This window comes from Podarcis pityusensis, assembly GCF_964106645.2.
Source record: "Podarcis pityusensis genome assembly, chromosome: 1".
NCBI lineage: Eukaryota > Metazoa > Chordata > Lepidosauria > Squamata > Lacertidae > Podarcis > Podarcis pityusensis.
Genome location: NC_138028.1, coordinates 1652930 through 1670976, shown reverse-complemented (window position 1 = coordinate 1670976; position 18047 = coordinate 1652930). Strand labels below are relative to the sequence as shown.

Here is an 18047-nt window from a genome sequence, read left to right as displayed (position 1 = left end):
TCTCCCACCACCAACTCTGCAGAAAGGTCTGCCCTTGGGGAAGGGCTGTAGCTCAGTGGCAGAAAGTCTGACTTCGTTTAAGGCACCTATGGAGGCTGTGGGCAACTATTCAAGCAAAGACAGCTTGCCAACAGTACAACTGACTTTTCTCTGTGGGTGCTGGGGGGAGTAGCTTGGTCAGCTAACTCAAAATAAATAGAAGTTGTAAACCAGTGTTTTTCAGCTAGGTTCTAAGTAGCTCTGGGATCCCTCCAAAACGTATCTGAGTTTCCTCAGTGAGAGTAGTTTCCCACTGCTTGAGGTTATATGTTGTTGTGCAAATTTAAATAGAGAGCCTTGTGGAATGCACATTATTTCTAACACATAATCCAGAGGCTACTGATATACCTTTGTTAAAATCCTTCTCTTGTCTTTCCCATTTCAGTGCCCAGCCATATTGCAAAGAACAAAAATGTTTGTTCTGCAGTAATGAGCCCTCTAGTTTTGGAATCCCCTCACAAATTTTTCTCACGTGTAAAGCAGAAGCTGCAGCAGAAACCATTGGAAAAAGGTACTTCTCCACAGAAATCATGTCAGGCTGTATGTTTGTCCCGGGGATGCTTACTCTTTCAGTCTGCAACAGAAACATCTGGGGTACACTGAAGGAAGGAAGCACTTTGCAGTTGCATGAAAACTACTGACCAGAGTCATTCTTTGATGCCTTTAAGATTCAGTTTGTGAAGCATTACAATGAAAGATTGCTCTAGTTATCCTCCCATCAAGCTTCAAAAGGTACCATGTAGTCAGCACTCGAATATAATTTGGCAGTTGTTTAAGGTCTCTGATATTTAAAATGGCAATAATCAAAGCTTCCTAACCTGATTGCATGACTCATTGGTGGAGCAAAAGGGTTGACAGTTATCTAAGCCAGCTGACATCACAAATAACGAAATGCCAAGTGGTTGGCGTCGTGCTTTAATTCCATCACTGGTTCCATTCACCTGTCTTGACACCTCCACAGCCCCTAATTCTGGTGGAATAGAGGGGTGTTTTCTAGTTTTACGTGGGGAAGATAATGTTACTATTTTTATTGTGTACTTTTTATAAAAAGTATAAAAATATATTGTTGGAAGCTGCTGGAGCTGTGAATGCCAAGAGGTTGGATTTTTTAAAAGTTTAAGTAGTAAATTCCTTGAGGTGCTGGGGATTGAATCTGGAATTTGTAAAGTGTGTCCTCTACCAGCAGGTTTTAGCCCTTTTATGATTAGATGTTCAAGAGAAGCCTGTATATGCCTACAGTGTGGTCCATTTGGAGAGAGACTTGTACTGATTAAAGCAAATAGCATAACGATAGCAGACAAAATTGTGGCTGTGTGAATGTGCTAATGAACACTGAAATATCAGATAACAATAGAGTTGTTCTTGTGTTCTGTGTAGTAGATGCTTCATCTTACCAAACCAAGCAAAATGTCCCTCCTTCACCAGCAGTGAAGCAACCTTTAACTGTATCCAGTTCACCCAAAAAACTAAATAATCTTAATGAAGATTGTCTAAACACTCCTGCCAGTGAGGATGATGAATTTATTGTGGAACCGGTTGAATTGGACAATGAAACTTTTAGCATGGGAGTGAATGTTATAGACATGAGCTTTGATCTTGTTAAGCCTGGGGAAACCTTGGAAGAAATGGAACCTGGAAGACTTCCTGAAGAAGGAAGAACATCACATCAGTCCAATCAGAAACCTGCCCCAAGAGGGCAGCAGGAGTTGAAGGCTGGGCCTCAGACGCTTCCCCAACGTTTGTGCGATATTATTTTTGCTACTCCAAAAGTCCAAATACCAAGGAAGCTAAAACAAGTGGGGGCAAATTCAAGCAGTGATGACACAAACGAGGAGGTAGGAGGTTGTCTCTTATTCACAATCAAAAGCATTTTTGGTGGTGGTTTCATTTCAGGTGCTCTTAATGAGAAGGGGGAGGTCTGAATGGCTCAGTAAGCACCCTGCTTAATTTAATTATGTGCATGGTTAATCAGTGATGACAGCAAAGCTGCCAAATTGAGTGTACATGAAATGCATAATGTTTTCTATAAAACGAAACTATAGCTCTGTAGACACTTTCACATTTAAATGTTGTGAAATTGATAAACAAGAAGTAGCATAATTTTATTATTCTTATTATTTATTTATTCAATAATACATCGCCCTATACCCGGAGGTCTCAGGGCGGTTCACAATCAAGACCACAATATATAAAATCAAACCAAAAACAATAACCCAACTCAAAAAAATCCCCCAAAGAGCCACATTCTAAAAGGGCGTTGGTGAATCTCTGGGAAATTTATTTTGAATAGATCTGTTTTTCTGTGAATGACTTGTTCAGTGATGATTTATAAATTTCTGTAATACAGGAAGCCCACAACTTACATGTATTTAACTTGTGGACATTCAGCTTTTTGTGTGTGGCAATAAAAAAAAACTCATTAAAAGGGATGGGAAGGGGGTGGGTTTCCAGGAAAAATCACTCTGGCAGTCTCACCCTCCAAAAAACCCAGTGGGTTTAGACTACATGCGATTTTGACTTTAGCAGTGGCCCCTGGGATGTAACCTCTGCGTATTTTGCAGGCTTACTGTACAGTAATAGATTCCCTGTTCATTTCAGTGCTACTTTTATCAAGGGAGCTCACGGGTGATAATCATACAGTTGGAAGGGACCCGAGGGTCATCTAGTCCAACCCCCTGCAATGCAGGAATCTTTTGCCCAAGTTCATTCTAGTACCAGAAGCCAGACACTTTGGCATGCACATGAGATGTAGGATGATGCAGGTGCTCGTGCACTCTGGCCTCTAAATGCGACATACTGGCCCAAACTGCGTGCGCTTGACGCTACAAAGCCAGAGGGTTATAATCAATGAAGTCATCCCATTAGGGTAATAACTTTTGCTTGTGCAGTGGAACTTTCCCTCCCTCGCCTCTTCCTGTGCCCCTCTTTTTGTTCTGGAGGGCTGGGGCAACCCCTGAACAAGGAAGGCAGAAGAAGTTCCCTTGCACAAGTGGAGGTCTTTGAGCTAACATGGGGTGATGATGATGATGATGATGATGATGATAATAATAATAATAATAATAATAATAATAATAATAATTTATTTCCCCAGCCACTCTGGGCGGCTTCCAACTGAATATTAAAAACAGTACAGCATCAGACATTAAAAACTTCCCTAAAGCGGGCTGCCTTCAGTTGTCTTTTAAAAGTAAAATAGTTTATTGCTTTGACATCTGCTGGGAGGGCGTTCCACAGGGCAGGCGCCACTACCGAGAAGGCCCTCTGCCTGGTTCCCTGTAACCTTACTTCTCGCAATGAGGGAACCGCCAGAAGGCCCTCGGCGCTGGATACAGTCCTTTGCATCTGAGGCCAAGCCTTATTGGCACTGAAATGCCGATGTCGTATTTAAATACCAGGGCATGAAGGGAGCATGTGACTAGGCCGCTACTGTTTTCCCAATGGTGTGCTTAAATTCCAGCTTTCGGTTTATCGATCTCTGTAGAAATAATTGTGGCCCTTAACGGTTTCCCTAACTTTGTAAAGGAACAGCAGATGGTCTGCCTCAGTGGATGGAGAATCAAGGTGATCAATAACAATACCGCTGTGTGCCTGGAAGGAAAACGGAGGCAAGCAACTTCAGTTCTCAGCTATGTTCAGATGTATTTTGTTTGTGTAGCGCTAGAATCTGCTTCTCGATTGCATTGGGTGGCCCCAGGGACTAGTAATAGGAAGAAGGTGGAGGGTGTGAGTGGCTGCTGCTTTTGTCTGTAATGTCAGAGCCAGCAGCTGAGTCCTGGCTGCAGGTGGGAAGGGGGGTCCTGCTAGATGCAGCATTGGCTCTGAAGGCCCGGGGGCTGGGAGTACCTCTTTCTAGTTCTGGATGGTTTGACAGCTGGGGGGCCCTTTTGGAGAGAGATGACTTGGCCCCTGTCCTCAAAAACGGAATAAACCATATGAGCTCAGCAACCTTGAAGCAAAGGAAAAATAATCCAGACAGAATTATTGCAGCATTGCAGACTGGCTTTGGATACAAACTGAATTCCCTTCTAAGAGAATATGGTTATATACGTATCTCTCGCCTGTACATCTGTTCACTAGAATTTACCAACTCTGGCTTCCCAGTCTATCTACCCTGAATTCTGCCTACAGTCTTGCATGCCAATTAGATAAAAAGCCCAGTAGCTAATGAAGGCCTTGATTCACTTTTGTGACTTGGGGTGCTTTTCATTTTTCCCTTAGGTTCTCCGTTAGCTAACCACGGAGCACTTGTTTGTTATGTCCTCTCCCTTTGGTTTCAGGGATATGAACGGCGTTTACTGGCATAGCAATGCCATTGTGGAACGAATGGCACCCAACAAAGTTAGAACTTCATCTGGAAACGTTTACAAGTTAGAAGGGTGCGTTGATGCAAGCACCATGAAGAAAGAAGGTATGATAATTTGACTGAGAAAGAAGAGGGCAGGCTGGGATTCATATAGGCTTCCTCAGTGGGGGGGGGGGGGGACTTCACCCTCTGTTCTCTCCAGGGATGCTGAGCTTTCTTCAGCATGTGGACTGGACCTCCAATCTCTGCTGCCACAGGTTCAGCTGGCCTATTTCGATGCCAAATCTGCCAAATTGCTGCAGTCTGCCAGGCTTTCAGGTCTTGGGTGACACACAATGTGACTTTACCTTCCTCCCTTGAGGGTGGTAGGAGCTGGGCTGTTACACTGGTGGGAAGCCAGCAGAATGCCAATTCCCCTCTTGTCCTGGGCCACAGGGGGTCTCATGTGGTGTGCATAAGCCAATTACATTGAAAGGTACACACCTCTAATGGTGCTGTACCACAAAATACTAATCTGAGTTTCACAACAGCTTAAACTTACTCCACTCTCAAAACTGGGTGTGTGGAAAATTAAGAATTCTTATAAATTCTAGTTTATAAGAATCTGCCCAGACCTTCATGCTCATCGCATTTAACTTGTGTCCTTTGCTGACCTTTACGTGTTTCCTGCACATGTGCATCTACAGAACTGGATGCTTTAAATTTTAAGGATTTTCTTGAGGCACTTTAGAAAATGGAATGCCATTTGTGTTTGGGTCTGCCAAATGTTTCTGACAACTGACACATAAGGTTTTCTTTTTACTCTAATACATTGTAATACCTTGCCTCAAACAGGAATGCCAGCTAAATTCATAAAGAGGTTTGAATCTGGAATTCCACAAAACTGGAAAATGTATGTTGAGGATCTTCTTCGTTTTCTGAGGAGGTAAATGCCACTGAAAATAATATTTGTGCCATAGAAAGCTGCTTTGTTCCAAGCCAGACCCCTGGTTTCTCTAGCTCAGTGTTGTGTCTGCTGGCCGGCCGTACCTCTCCTGGGTTTCAAGAAAGGGCCCTGCCTGGGGATGTCATTGGCACAGCAGCTGCTATGCCAATACGTATTTTGCATGTGGCTTCCGACAACCTATTCAATCCCTTTTCTTGATCCAGTTTCTTTACAGAGTGATTCTGCTGCCAGGACTGCTGCCAGTTGCCTAGGACTCTTCCATGGGTTTGGGGTAGGGTGGGGGTTGTGTCTTTGCTCTGTGCAAAAGGGGAACAACAAGCTCTGGGTGTTTTGTGGGCAGCCAAGTCTGCTGCTTTAAGGCCTGAGGCAAACGGCTTCAGAAAGTAGCTGCTGCAGGTTAATTGACGACGCCAGTGGTTTTTTTAATGTTTCATAGAGGTTTTGTAGCCACGAAAGGTCCTTCTTAAGAGATTCAGTGAATTAATCCTTCTTTTCAACAAAACCTCTCAATGCTAGGAAAGAACAGAGAGCCTTCGCTGCAAGCATGGATAGCAATGAAAGGGAGGACCCTGTGGAGATGGAGGGCTTAGAAGACATGCCCAGAAAAGTTGGGAGAAAATCTAGAACGAAAAACACCACTTATGTGGCAACACTGCAAAGTAATAACAAGCTCGGTAGGTGTTATTCTTTTGTTAGGCCTCAGATGACATTAAAAGCCCAATAGTTTTATTGATTGATGGATCAATAATAGTATTCACTTGTTTTCCAGCATGTATTATCATAGCCGGGTCCCATTCCCCCCCACCCCCAATACTTGGTTATCTAAAAACGGAGGCCTCCGCCTGTGGCTTGGATCAGGGATGGCCTTCCTTCAGTCTCTGCCTTCTTTCTTGCTGGATTGTTGTCCCAGGGCCCACTAAGGGATAGGAGACATGCAACCATTTGACTGTTCCATAGGGCATCTTTGCCTATTGACATAACTGGCTATGGAGTTGTTATTTGAAGGAGGTTGCCCCTGGTCAGGCGTGTACATTCCATGGGTCTTTGAAGGAGAGAGAAATGCCCGGGAGAGCGCTTCTTAAGCCAAGCAGAACGCACAGATTGTTCAGATGGTGGTTGCTAAAAGCGCAGAAAACCCTCTTTTTATATTGCCCTTTCTAAATAAGCCCAGGGTAGCTTCTTTGCTTTCCCCACGGGTGCTGACTGAGTCAGCTGCTTGACACAGAAGCTGCCTTAAGCAAACGGGGGTCGATTTGGAGCTGGATCCAGTTCTGCAGCTCCACCGACTCAAGGGAAGAAAGCTGTTGTTGAAGGGAGCCTTTTTGTGTCTTGACAGGTGTGCAGCCACAAACATCTCTGCAGAACGGCAGAACTGACAGAAGTTGCACCCGCAGCGGCCGACAGGTTAAGCCACCTATGCAGTTCTGGTGTGGGGAACGGATGCTTGTTGATCAGGCGCTGAATGTCACTGTGACCAAAACAGGCACCAACTATTTGACTCCTGTAAGATTCCACTCTCCTCACAGTTAACCCTGTTCTGGAATGACTGGAGACTAACAGTTTTCATGCAGTAGGGTAATTCTGTGGCTTCTGGACTCTCGGCAGATGGAGAGCGATAAGCTTTGGATTATTATTAATTACATTTGTGTACCACCCTTTGTGCAGGGACGTGGCTGGCACTGTGGGTTAAACCACAGAGCCTAGGACTTGCTGATTAGAAGGTTGGCGGTTCAAATCCCCGCGACGGGGTGAGCTCCCGTTGCTCGGTCCCTGCTCCTGCCAACCTAGCAGTTCGAAAGCATGTCAAAGTGCAAGTAGATAAATAGGTACCGCTCCGGAAGGAAGGTAAATGGCGTTTCCATGCGCTGCTCTGGTTCGCCAGAAGCGGCTTAGTCATGCTGGCCACATGACCTGGAAGCTGTACGCCGGCTCCCTCGGCCAATAAAGCGAGATGAGCGCTGCAACCCCAGAGTCGGTCACGACTGGACCTAATGGTCAGGGGTCCCTTTACCTTTTACCACCCTTTGTCTGAATAGTGCAGGGTGGGTCACAGCGTGAAAATACACGAGAACACAAAATACAGTGGTACCTCGGGTTAAGAACTTAATTTGTTCCGGAGGTCTGTTCTTAACCTGAAACTGTTCTTAACCTGAGGTACCACACTTTATCTAATGGGGCCTAATTTTCAACTGCATATTATTTCATCCATATTTTATATCTCTCCATATTGTCCATAATATTTGTTACATTACAAGGGTTATTAGAATCCTACTTGTGTTTTCGTCTGCTTACAGTGGTCTCCTAAATAAATTATAATTTCCCCCAATCTTTCTTGAAGTTTTTTTCTTCTTGGTTCCTGAGCCTTCCGGTCAGTTTTGCCATCTCGGCAGAGTCCAGCAGCTTAGTTTGCCATTCTTCTCTGGTAGGGACTTAGTCTTCTTCCCATCTCTGAGCTAGTAACATCTGTGCCGCAGTCATTGCATACACTGCTTGGTTTTAAAAAGTCTCAGAGTGGTTTACAAAAGATAAAACAGCAAAATCAAGAAAAAATTACAACCCTGCTTTAAAACATACAAAAGTTCAGATATTAAGACAGATTAAAATTACCTCTCTATGCTCAACTTTACCACTACTTCTAATGCTTTTTAGTATTTTAACCTGATAGTTTATGATCCAGAAAGACTTTCACAAATAAAATGCTGGGAAGTTGACAGTGTCTGGGTTTGGTGGTGGTGCAAGGGCCCTTTAGTGCAGGACACAAATCCACTGGGAGAGCAGATCTGCCTGATCTTGCATTCTCCCAAAGGCTTGTCAGGATTCATCCCTGACCTCAGACAGGGTTTCAGAGATCTCTGAAGCTCAGGGTAATGGATGAGATGCTGCTTTTGACAGCTTATTATGTTTATATAAATTGTATTGTCACATTTTGTATTGTACCTTGCAATGTGGGGCTTGGGTTATGTTTGTCTCTGTAAAGGAGATAGTTTTTTGTAGTTTATTTATTATTATTATTATTATTATTATTATTATTTGTATTCCACCCTATAGCCGTAGATCTCAGGGTGGTAGTAACACCTTCTGATATTCTTATGTATGTATTTCTCTTTTGTAACATGAAGAACTATATTAAAAAGGGGATAAGATCCTCTTGCTTCAAAATAAGTTTGGTAATGACCACAAACTTTGACTGGCTCCCAAGGTCAGTTTGAGATCCTACAGCTCTATGGGCACCCGCAAGGAATATATATTCGTAGTGGGATTCTGGCTGTATATGTAAGGTCTTGTTCAGTCTTGCACATGTGTCTTCCCCTGATTAAAACGTTTGTAATTGTGTAACTAGCTGTTCATGGAAGGCAGCCTTAATGCCTTCCTAACCTAACCCAGATAAAGCATCTGTTGCATGTGTAGTCTTTGTCTGAAGATTCGTGTCGCCCTTTGCTTACGTTCATTGCCTTGTTTCTCAAGACAGTGAGCAGTGCACGTCGTCAGGGCAGGCACAACATCACATCCCACGTGGAAAACAAAGAGGATTGTGAAGAAGTACCTCCAAGCCAAGCAAAAGGTAAAAAGAGTGCACCTTGTCCTTGAATCATAGAACTGTAGAGTTGGAAGGGACCCTGAGAGTATCGAACCTCTGCTTACAAACCTCCAGCTTTGTCAACATCCTTCTTAAATTGTGGCTCCCACAACTGGACACAGAACCGCAGGTGTGGCCTGAGCAAGGCAAAATAGAGCTATGACTTCCCTTGATCAGGACATTAGACGTCTGAAGATGAAGCTTAGAATAGCCTTTTTTGCTGCTACATCACAGCATTGACTCATGCTATGCTTGGGGTCTACTAAGACCTTGAGGCACAGAAGGTCAACAGTGAGTTGCTTCAAGCCTGGCAAAATGTCGCTGGAGGATGAATTCTGCTCATGCTCAGGGCCAAATTTAGGAAGGTTTTTTGCTCAGGTCAGATTGGCTAGTGCTTGGGGTGGGAAATGTGTGCGTGTTTGTGTTTGTCTTCCTTGTAAAATCTGGATTGCCTCAAGCTGTTTGTAGGAGGCTGAGCTCTTGTGCTCTCCTGTGTGACATCTCCGCAATCTGCCTTTAATTGCAGTGTTGATATGGGTGGGCTGGACCTGAAAGCATTTTGTTTATCTCCCAACGCAGGGCATGTGCCAAGGCATTCTGCTCTTGATCTGCTCTTCGCTGATGGGAAGACAGTTGGACTGCCAGTTTTATTTACAAAATGATTTCCATCCATCCTGTTACTGTTTCAGCTTTATCAGTGTTGCCTCCATTGCACTTCTGTCTTGCTCGTGGAGAGAAATTCTGTTGCATGATGGGTGTCTCATTTAGCTTCACTGTGCAAGAGTTTGGATTAAGATTTGAGGACCATTTCCAAATCAGAGATTCTATGAGTCTATTGAGAATCTTTGTTTTGTTTTGCTTTCCCTAGGAAGAACAAGACCTGAAACCACCAGACAAACTGAGCCTGCCAAGAAGCAAAATGCCTGGCGCTTTATTTCTGACTCTGAAGAAAGCGACTATGAAGCCACGATCGCTGATGCTCGCAAGAAGAAGGCTGTTGTTACCCTGACGCCACTGAACTATAAAAAGCTGCATGAAAAGGCCTCCAGAAAAAGCAGCCAGCCCAGGAGGAAACAAAATGTGCCAGCGCAGGGAGCGAAAGCAAATTGCTACCAAAGATGTTTAGCCGAAAGCTCCATGCCAAGCGAAGATGAATCTAGCGAAGAAATGCAGTGTATCCGGAGGAAGGTCCAGCCCACTCTCAAAAGAGGGCCATCCAACAGACAGCAAAGTGAGACGAGGAAGCAGCTGCTGGAGCCAAGAGGGTCAGAGTCTCCTCCAGCCCATTCTCAAAGCAGAAAGTTGAGGGCTGCTCAAACCTCTGGGAAGCAAAACAAGTTGGAAGAGCCAATTTCTCCAGACTTGGCTAGCAGTACTCAGGGGTCACTCAGAAGGATTGCAAAGTTCAGGAAGTACAGCCCTGAATCCGAGTCCGAAAGTGAAACGAGTGTTAAAGAGTTTCAAGTGAAAAGGAAAAACTTAAAGGCCCAAAGAGCCAACAGTGAATTTTCTAATACTGCCAAGTCCTTGGCTTTCCCCAGAAAGACACCTGGGAAGAAGCTGTTAGGGAAGGGTGGGGATTCTTTCTCAGATGTTAATGAAGATTGGACTGAAAAGGAACTGCAGAAACTACACAGGTAAGTGGTGGTGTTTGGTAAGAATTAAGCTCCCCCACCCCCAGAGCTATGAGATGAAAGCTCTTCCCAGTTCCGGTTTCGGCTGCTCCTCCAGTGCAAGATTAGTGAAGCCTGCAGATCCCTAATTTCCGTAACTAACAAAGTCATTTCCAAACCTTCCTGCACTCATCCTCTCGGTGCTCATCGTGTGCTGTGCTCACTTCACTCCTGCCCATCCATCCTCACCTCTCCCTGGAAATTCCTACCTTTTCTCCTTTCCTGTCTGATGCGTCTGATGTCGGCTTGCAAGGCCTCCTTTAGGAATTGAAACAGGAGTCAAAGAGCAATGGTGGGCTTGAGCTTCACTGGCTCTTCTGTGTTTTGCAGGGCTTTGGCTTCTTTGCCCAAACACAAGAGCGACTTCTGGCTGCTTGTGTCAACGGCTGTGGGGACACGATCTGTTGAAGAATGCCAGCAAAGGTACATGGAAGAGCAGGAAAGCCACAAGCAGGCCCCAAAGAGGACCACCAAGCGGAGAAAGGAAGAAAGAGGTACAGGACGGGCCTTGTGCCTGTCTTCCGGGCTCCGGGAGCAGATGCAGAGGCCAGCAGAAGCCCCCTGCAAGAGCCAGCAATTGTCTGCTCCCCTCTCCCGCTTGCTTGTTCTTGTGGGGATGTAGGAGGGGCACCGGAAGCGGCTTAATAGGAGAAAGGACTAATTTTTGAGTCGGAGGTGCGCTCCGAACACATCAGGAAGGGGCAGGCGTAAGGAGAAGAAAAGAGCCAGGGTGGCGACAGTAGGTCAGAGTGTTTGCCTGTTTATACCTGGAGAGAGAGAGAGAGTTCTATCTGTCTGTGAATTCTGCCTTTAAAGTGGTATGTAAAACCCACATTCTGGGCCAAGGGGCAGAACTCCAGCTCAATACATAACTCATAGCTATGTTTTTAGGCTGCAGTTCAAATAGAGGGTGGAGATATAACTCCACAGTGGAAACCTGAGGTTCAGAGGGGTGGTGGGAATGTTCTGAGGTGGGTCCTTCCCCCTGCCCAGCTGACAGCTCTGTGTGTCGTCCTTGTTGGCAGAGGAGGGGACGAAGCAGCCATTGGCCGTTGTTGCAAAAGTGGGAACACTAAAAAGAAAGCAGCAGATGCGGGACTTCCTGGAACAGATGCCGAAGGACAACCACGACGACATCTTCGCTACAACCCCTTTTCAGAACAGGAACACAAAGGTAACGGTTGCACCTTTTATCCCAAGCAATAAAAAGTGCTCCTGGGTGCAATCTGTTATGCAGGTCCATAAATTTACTGCCCACCCCCTCATCATGTTGAAGGCTCCTTGCTCTCTTTCCATGCTCAGGAGCTGGGAAAGGGTCCATCCCTGGGCTCCTGCTGGGCTTCAGAGATGCTCCAGAGCTCAGTGTGATGTCGGGATAGACCTTGTCTCTCCAGGCAAGGTTTGATTAGGACTACAAATTTTGGTTGGCTTCTGAAATCAATCCAAGTTTTGTGGAGTCCTGCAAAGGCTATAGATTCTCCCAAGGGACTTATGAAGCACACTTACGTGTTCCTCTTTTCCTCAGGCCTTTTGAGCCCTTCGTCTCCTTTCCCCTCACTCCACGGGGTACCTGCTTTGTCCCCTTGGGGTTTTAGCATCAGTCTGGACTCTCTTTCCGTAGTTCTCTGGTCATCAGTCTGCCCGTGCCACTATTGCTGTCGGCATGGCTTGTGTGGGGTTGTAACGCCAGCATCCTCTCCCAGAGCTTAACTGTCAGCCACCGCCCAAACATTTGTTGTCGGTAGAGAGCACAGTAGGTGACAAATGAGGAGCTGAGTTGCGTTAGGAAGAGTCTTCCAGCGCCCGCCAGGCCTTGTCTTATGGGGGGCCGTAACAAAGATGTGATCTGTAGTTACCACAGTTTCGTACCGTCCCAGAGGAAGATGTCTTCCAGTTGAAAGACAGCCACCCCATCACACCCTCTTCGGCCATCTTTCCGTTGGTGAAGACCCCTCAGTGTGAGCACATCAGCCCTGGCATGCTGGAATCCCTGGACAGGTGTGTACCACAGGTGGCTTCTCATAAGATAAGGGCGTGAAGCAATTCCCTGCTACGGCCAGCTTGGAAGAGCACCCCCACCCAACTCCAAGATTCCAGTTTCCTCAAGATTCCTAGCCAGGGGTCTAACATCCAAGCATGCATGTGCCGCTCGTATAGCAGAGTTTGACCAGATGGACATATAAATTGGAATTGAACTGGGCGTGTGTCAGGGGGTAGGGGAAAGGCAAGCAACAAGAGATTTCCACTGTGCTGGAAAGTGCTGTTGGCAGTGAGTGAGGGGCTTATGGGATGGTGAGCCAGGGGTTTTAAGAAGTGGCTGCTAGACGGGAGCATAGTAAACCCACAACTTACACACGGTTTACTTACGCAATTGCAGCTTTGGGGAGGGGGAACAATAGGAAGGGCTCCCTGAGGTCTCACACAACCTTCCCACAGCCCATCAAGCAAGGCAGGGGGCTCTGAAATCTTTCTGCACTGGGTTTTCCTGCTGCAGAAAGAGCTTTTAGGTCCTCTTCCATGCAAGGAAAGATGAGAGAGGCTCTTGTGAGATCTCCCAGACACCTTACACAAATTTCCCAGAGCCCGGTAAGGCATTTGGCAGTTACTGGGGTCTTCCATTCTGTGATTTTGCCTTTGCGTGTGAAACCCCAGAACCTAACCCTCGCATAGTTTTAAACCCAAAGCCAGGTTTGGGATGGGGAGTGTCTTAAGGCAGCAAGAGAGCACTGCTGCCCCCATGGCCCTGCCTTCTCTTTCTAGCCAGGCTTCCTCTTAAGTAGCAAAAATGACACTTGCTGTCCTGCAGCTGCTTCTTAGGCTTGCTTTCCCTTCTGGAGCTGGCAGATCTTAATCACCCCTCCAGACTAGGGCAGATTCTAGCTGCCTAAACACTCTAGGGTGGTTATTAAAACTCAGTGAGACAGATTCTAAAAAGCTTTTTACATTGCCTGCCTATATGCTTTGGAGCTTAATTCAGGGTGCTGGTGTTGACCTATAAAGGCTTATAAGACTTGGGACCCAAATAACTGAAGGAGCAACTCCCTTCATCAGGCTGCCCATGTCTTGAGGTGGTGATGATGGGGCTTCTCGCTGTTCCACCACTGGGAGGTGTCTGTTAGGCGGTGATGTGGGAAAGGGCGTTCTTTGTGTTGGTGGAGTCCTGTCTTGGAGAAAGCTGTCCTTCTGGAAGCATTGGTGCTTTTCTCCTTTGGGTGCTGGGTAAAAACCCATTTGCTTGTTCGGTCCTTTGCAGGGCAGTGTTGAAGCAACCCGCTTTTTAAAGATTCGCACTGTATTTTGGATTTCTGCCCCCCACTACTTTCTTTTGTAAACTGATTTATGTTGCTATTGTTTTAGGGTTTATTTTGTATCCTGCCCTGAGATCTTGTGGCGAAGGGCAGGTTAGAAACTCACTGGACAAATCGTTTTGTGTTCTAGGAACTACGAAAAGCGTGTGTTCCATCTGCAAAGGAACATCAAAGGCAAGGAGCGCACATGGCACAACGTGAAGAAGAAACAGGTACGATTCCACTTGAGCAAAACACACCAAGCTCCATTAAGAGTGAAAGGAAAAGGCAATATTCCCAAACTCACCAGAGCAAGCCCCTCGCCCTTGCTGTCTTATTTTATGTATTGATTATGTTTATATACCGCCCGTCATACTGATATGATGTCAACACTCCCTTATTACAGTAATGGGATAAAGAGAAGGAACTCCATGGAAGTGCTCCTTCGCCCTGTTCACTGGGCACTCTTGTGGTTCTGCTTGACAGATCCGGTGAACTCCTGGTGTGGGGAGAACTCACCACTGCCTGTCTTTAAGCTCCACCAATTTTCTGCCAATAACAAGCACAGAAAAGGAGTGAACATGTCAAAGGCTGCTCAGCTCTCTGAAAATGCCCTGCTCTGTCCTATTGCGGGCTTTATGGTCACTTAATCCAAACCTCATTTCGGCCCCTTGCTTGCTCTGAGGCATGGGTAGGCAAACTAAGGCCCGGGGACCGGATTTGGCCCAATCGCCCTCTAAATCTGGCCTGCAGACGGTCTGGGAATCAGCGTGTTTTTACATGAGTAGAATGTGTCCTTTTATTTAAAATGCATCTCTGGGTTATTTGTGGGGCACAGGAATTCGTTCATTCCCCCCCCCCAAAAAATATATACAGTCTGGCCCCCCACAAGGTCTGAGGGACAGTGGACTGGCCCCCTGCTGACAAAGTTTGCTGGCCCCTGCTCTGAGCACTCTGGTGTTTCCGAGCCTCTCTGTGAAGCCTCAGTCTACAGGAAGTAATGTTTCTTCTGTTTCCACAGGCTGGGACCGTGTTCACCACTCCCAACTCTCGAAGAACGACCGTCTTTGCCTTTGATGAGCATGTCAAAGGTGAGCATAACTGTTGCTTGCTCTGGGCTGTTTGGGGCAGGTCTCTAGAAAGAGGAGTCTGGCGTTTGGGGGGCCCTTGGCTATCTGTGTGCTGGCCCTAAGGGAGCAACCAGAGAAGCCCATGGCAGACAGATGGGGGAAGTGGATTATGCTGTTCTGTGGATCGCAAGGCCCTTCTCCCGTTTTCATTATCAGCTGTAGGAAGGGAGTTGCACTGGCTTCATGTGGAAAGGTTTTCCCATTTGAGAGGTACCAATAGGGAAGCGGAGAGAAGGGGCAGGAAGCAGGGTCTATGAGTCTCTCGCTGAACCTGCTAGTGCCTAAATACTGTACCGAGGCACCAATTTCCTGCTGCTGTCCTATTTCTGAGTGCATTGCCTTAGACCAAGTAAATTCCCAATTGTAAACAAAGAACACATTTAGATGCTGAAGTCTGTAACTTGCCCTTGGATACATTTATATGAATATTGCTTGCAGCAAAATTAGAGGCTCCTATTCTTGTGGATTCACAGCCTTGAAAAGGCACCTTCCATGTCAGTTGATTTGGAGTAGTCTCTCCTTTCACTGCCTGGAACTTCTTCTCCGTCCAATATCAGTCAGTCTCTTCATGAGCTGGCAGAAAGGTTCCACCTTGAAACAGAATCTCGGTGGAGCCCATCCTGCCTCTAACACAGGCGTGGCTAACCTTGGATCCTCCGGATGTTTTAGACTACGATCTGTCATCAGGGGCAGCTGGGGAGGGATACTATAGATTAGCCACTCCTGCTCTAATGGGATCCTTCTGGTAACTCAGGTTTTCTCCTCCTGCTCTAGACACCTTGGCTCCAGCTGGGGCGGGGCAGCTCTTCCAAGAGGATGAAGAGATGCTATCCGATGAAGAAGAGGACTTGTATTTTTCCACGTAGGCAGCCGCCTGCCTGCATCTGCAAAGGGCAGTTTGCTAACAGGTCTTAAGTCATCTTCACAAAGCCAAAAGTGTTTCTCAAGCCTTTATTTCTATGACTTACCAAAAGGCTTTAGAGTATTGCATTCCATCTTTCTGGAGCTGTGTTAAGGTGCTGCTCAGGTGTTCAGAATACAAAGATGTCTACTGCTGCTGTTTGTGGTTGCTCCGTTTTCCTGGTGGGGGGGTCTCATGCAGAGAGGCATCAGCTGCAGGGAACTATTTGGCTTTAAGAAGCAAAATAATGTTTTTAAAAGTTACTGTACAATAAACTTCCAAACGTGGCATTTAATATCAAAAGGATGCTTACATTTCCTTCACAGAGCAAAGAATAGCGCTTATATATATTTGTACTAAACCTGTTTCCTCTGTGGCTTTTAAGTGTTTTGGAAATGTTGAGTGTACCCTTTGTACTGTCTGTGTGTATGCAGCGTGTCTGTTGCAGATCTTAATTGGCAGCTTAAAGTTTAAGAATGAAATACGCAAGCAGCCTTTTCTGGGAAGTAAAAAGGCATTGTCTTCTCTAAGGGTGGGTGGGTGGAGACCCAATGGTGATGGGAAGTGTGTGCCTTTCATAAAAATCATGAGCCGCATCCTAACTCTCCAAGTTTAGCCCAATTGAGAGATGTGAAGTCATTGTGGGGAGTGGAGATTTATGAAAGAATTGGAAAAAAATTGAGGGTGGGAAATGGCATTCTACATATGCAAAGTTGCTGTGTGTAACTTGGTTTAATGTAGAATCATGTCTGGTATATTAAAAGTACTGTTTACTCAATTGAATTATTTTTAAAATTACAAATGGAGCTGCAAGCTTTTACCATCTCATGGGTCAGTTTATTTATTTGGTGTATTTCCACAGGTGGCACTGTGCTCTAAACCACTGAGCCTCTTGGGCTTGCGGAAGGTCGGCGGTTTGAATCCCCGCAACGGAGTGAGCTCCCGCCACTTTCCCAGCTCCTGCCAACCTAGCAGTTTGAAAGCACGACAGTGCAAGTAGATAAATAGGGACCGCTGCAGCAGGAAGGTAAACAGCGTTTTCGTGCGCTCTAGTTTCCGTCACGGTGTTCCGTTGCACCAGAAGCGGCTTAGTTATGCTGGCCACATGACCAGGAAAGCTGTCTGTGGACAAACGCCGGCTCCCTCGGCCTGAAAGCGAGATGAGCGCCACAACCCCGTAGTCGCCTTTGACTGGACTTAACTGCCCAGGGGTCCTTTACCTTTATTTTTGGACCAGATTTTTTCTATCTGCAGGCTTTTTAATATTCAGTTGGAAGCCGCCCAGAGTGGTTGGGGAAACCCAGCCAGATGGGTGGGGTATAAATAATAAATTATTAGTAGTAGTATAGAGATGGGAAGCAAACTTTGACTCTTGGTGTCAATAGTCAGCTTTCAGTGATTCCACCTCTACGCTTAGACAGATTTCTCCTAAGCTTGCCACAAGCAAGGCCCAGGCAAATTTTTCAAAAGCACCAAAATATAGGATGCCACAAGATGGCAGTAAATCATCACCTGAGTTACAGAAATCAGAAGGCTGAACTACATAGAAAAGTTTTTACAACCTGTGTAAAATTTGACTATTTATGCATGCATAATCCCAACTTTTGTACCTTTTTCTTTGAGGCAACAACTTGCATGCTCCTAATCGCCTTGTTCACAATTCCTTTTCTTATTCTACTACAGTGGTACCTCGGGTTACATACGCTTCAGGTTACAGACTCTGCTAACCCATAAATAGTGCTTCAGGTTAAGAACTTTGCTTCAGGATGAGAACAGAAATCGTGCAGTGGCGGCGCGGCAGCGGGAGGCCCCCATTAGCTAATGTGGTGCTTCAGGTTAAGAACGGACCTCCGGAACGAATTAAGTTCTTAATCCGAGGTACCACTGTATTCCCCTACAGGAGCCTCGTGTTCAGTTAGTCCTAGAAACTTACCTGCTTTCCACCTGCCTGTCAGCACCGAACAGAATTGCTGAAGCCCCTGCCCCTTATACCGCACGCGGGGAACCTTTGAGCCCTCCAGAAGGTGCTGAATTACAGCTCCCAGAATCCCTAGCCCCTAACCTCTGGGGCTGATGTAATTCACCAGGTGGCAGAGGGCAAAGGTTTTCCCCACCTGCCGTATACCATGATTGAGCAAAGAAGAGACCACTTTTTTTGCATAGGATAGATTTCCGACAAAGGCAGACACTG

The 18047-nt window shown here is 46.1% G+C and overlaps 1 protein-coding gene across 7 annotated transcripts in view; it reads left to right on the top strand.

Annotated features, from left to right (window-relative positions):
* MIS18BP1 (MIS18 binding protein 1) overlaps positions 1-16674 on the top strand; it is a 19362-nt gene extending 2688 nt beyond the window's left edge. Inside the window, exons 3-17 of one of the 7 annotated variants that reach the window (XM_081011672.1) lie at positions 425-550; positions 1420-1874; positions 3562-3644; positions 4317-4447; positions 5177-5267; positions 5805-5962; positions 6625-6791; positions 8754-8850; positions 9734-10502; positions 10869-11032; positions 11564-11712; positions 12391-12536; positions 13977-14058; positions 14847-14916; positions 15730-16674. In XM_081011672.1, coding sequence (XP_080867798.1) covers positions 425-550; positions 1420-1874; positions 3562-3644; positions 4317-4447; positions 5177-5267; positions 5805-5962; positions 6625-6791; positions 8754-8850; positions 9734-10502; positions 10869-11032; positions 11564-11712; positions 12391-12536; positions 13977-14058; positions 14847-14916; positions 15730-15821 — 2780 coding nt within the window. In that variant the 3' untranslated portion in view covers positions 15822-16674. Of the gene's footprint in view, positions 1-424; positions 572-1416; positions 1875-3561; positions 3645-4316; positions 4448-5176; positions 5268-5804; positions 5963-6624; positions 6792-8753; positions 8851-9733; positions 10503-10868; positions 11033-11563; positions 11713-12390; positions 12537-13976; positions 14059-14846; positions 14917-15729 lie in introns of those variants that run through there. The other 6 variants (XM_081011671.1, XM_081011670.1, XM_081011669.1 and 3 more) reach the window with 6 other exon arrangements.
* Positions 16675-18047: the final 1373 nt, after the last annotated feature.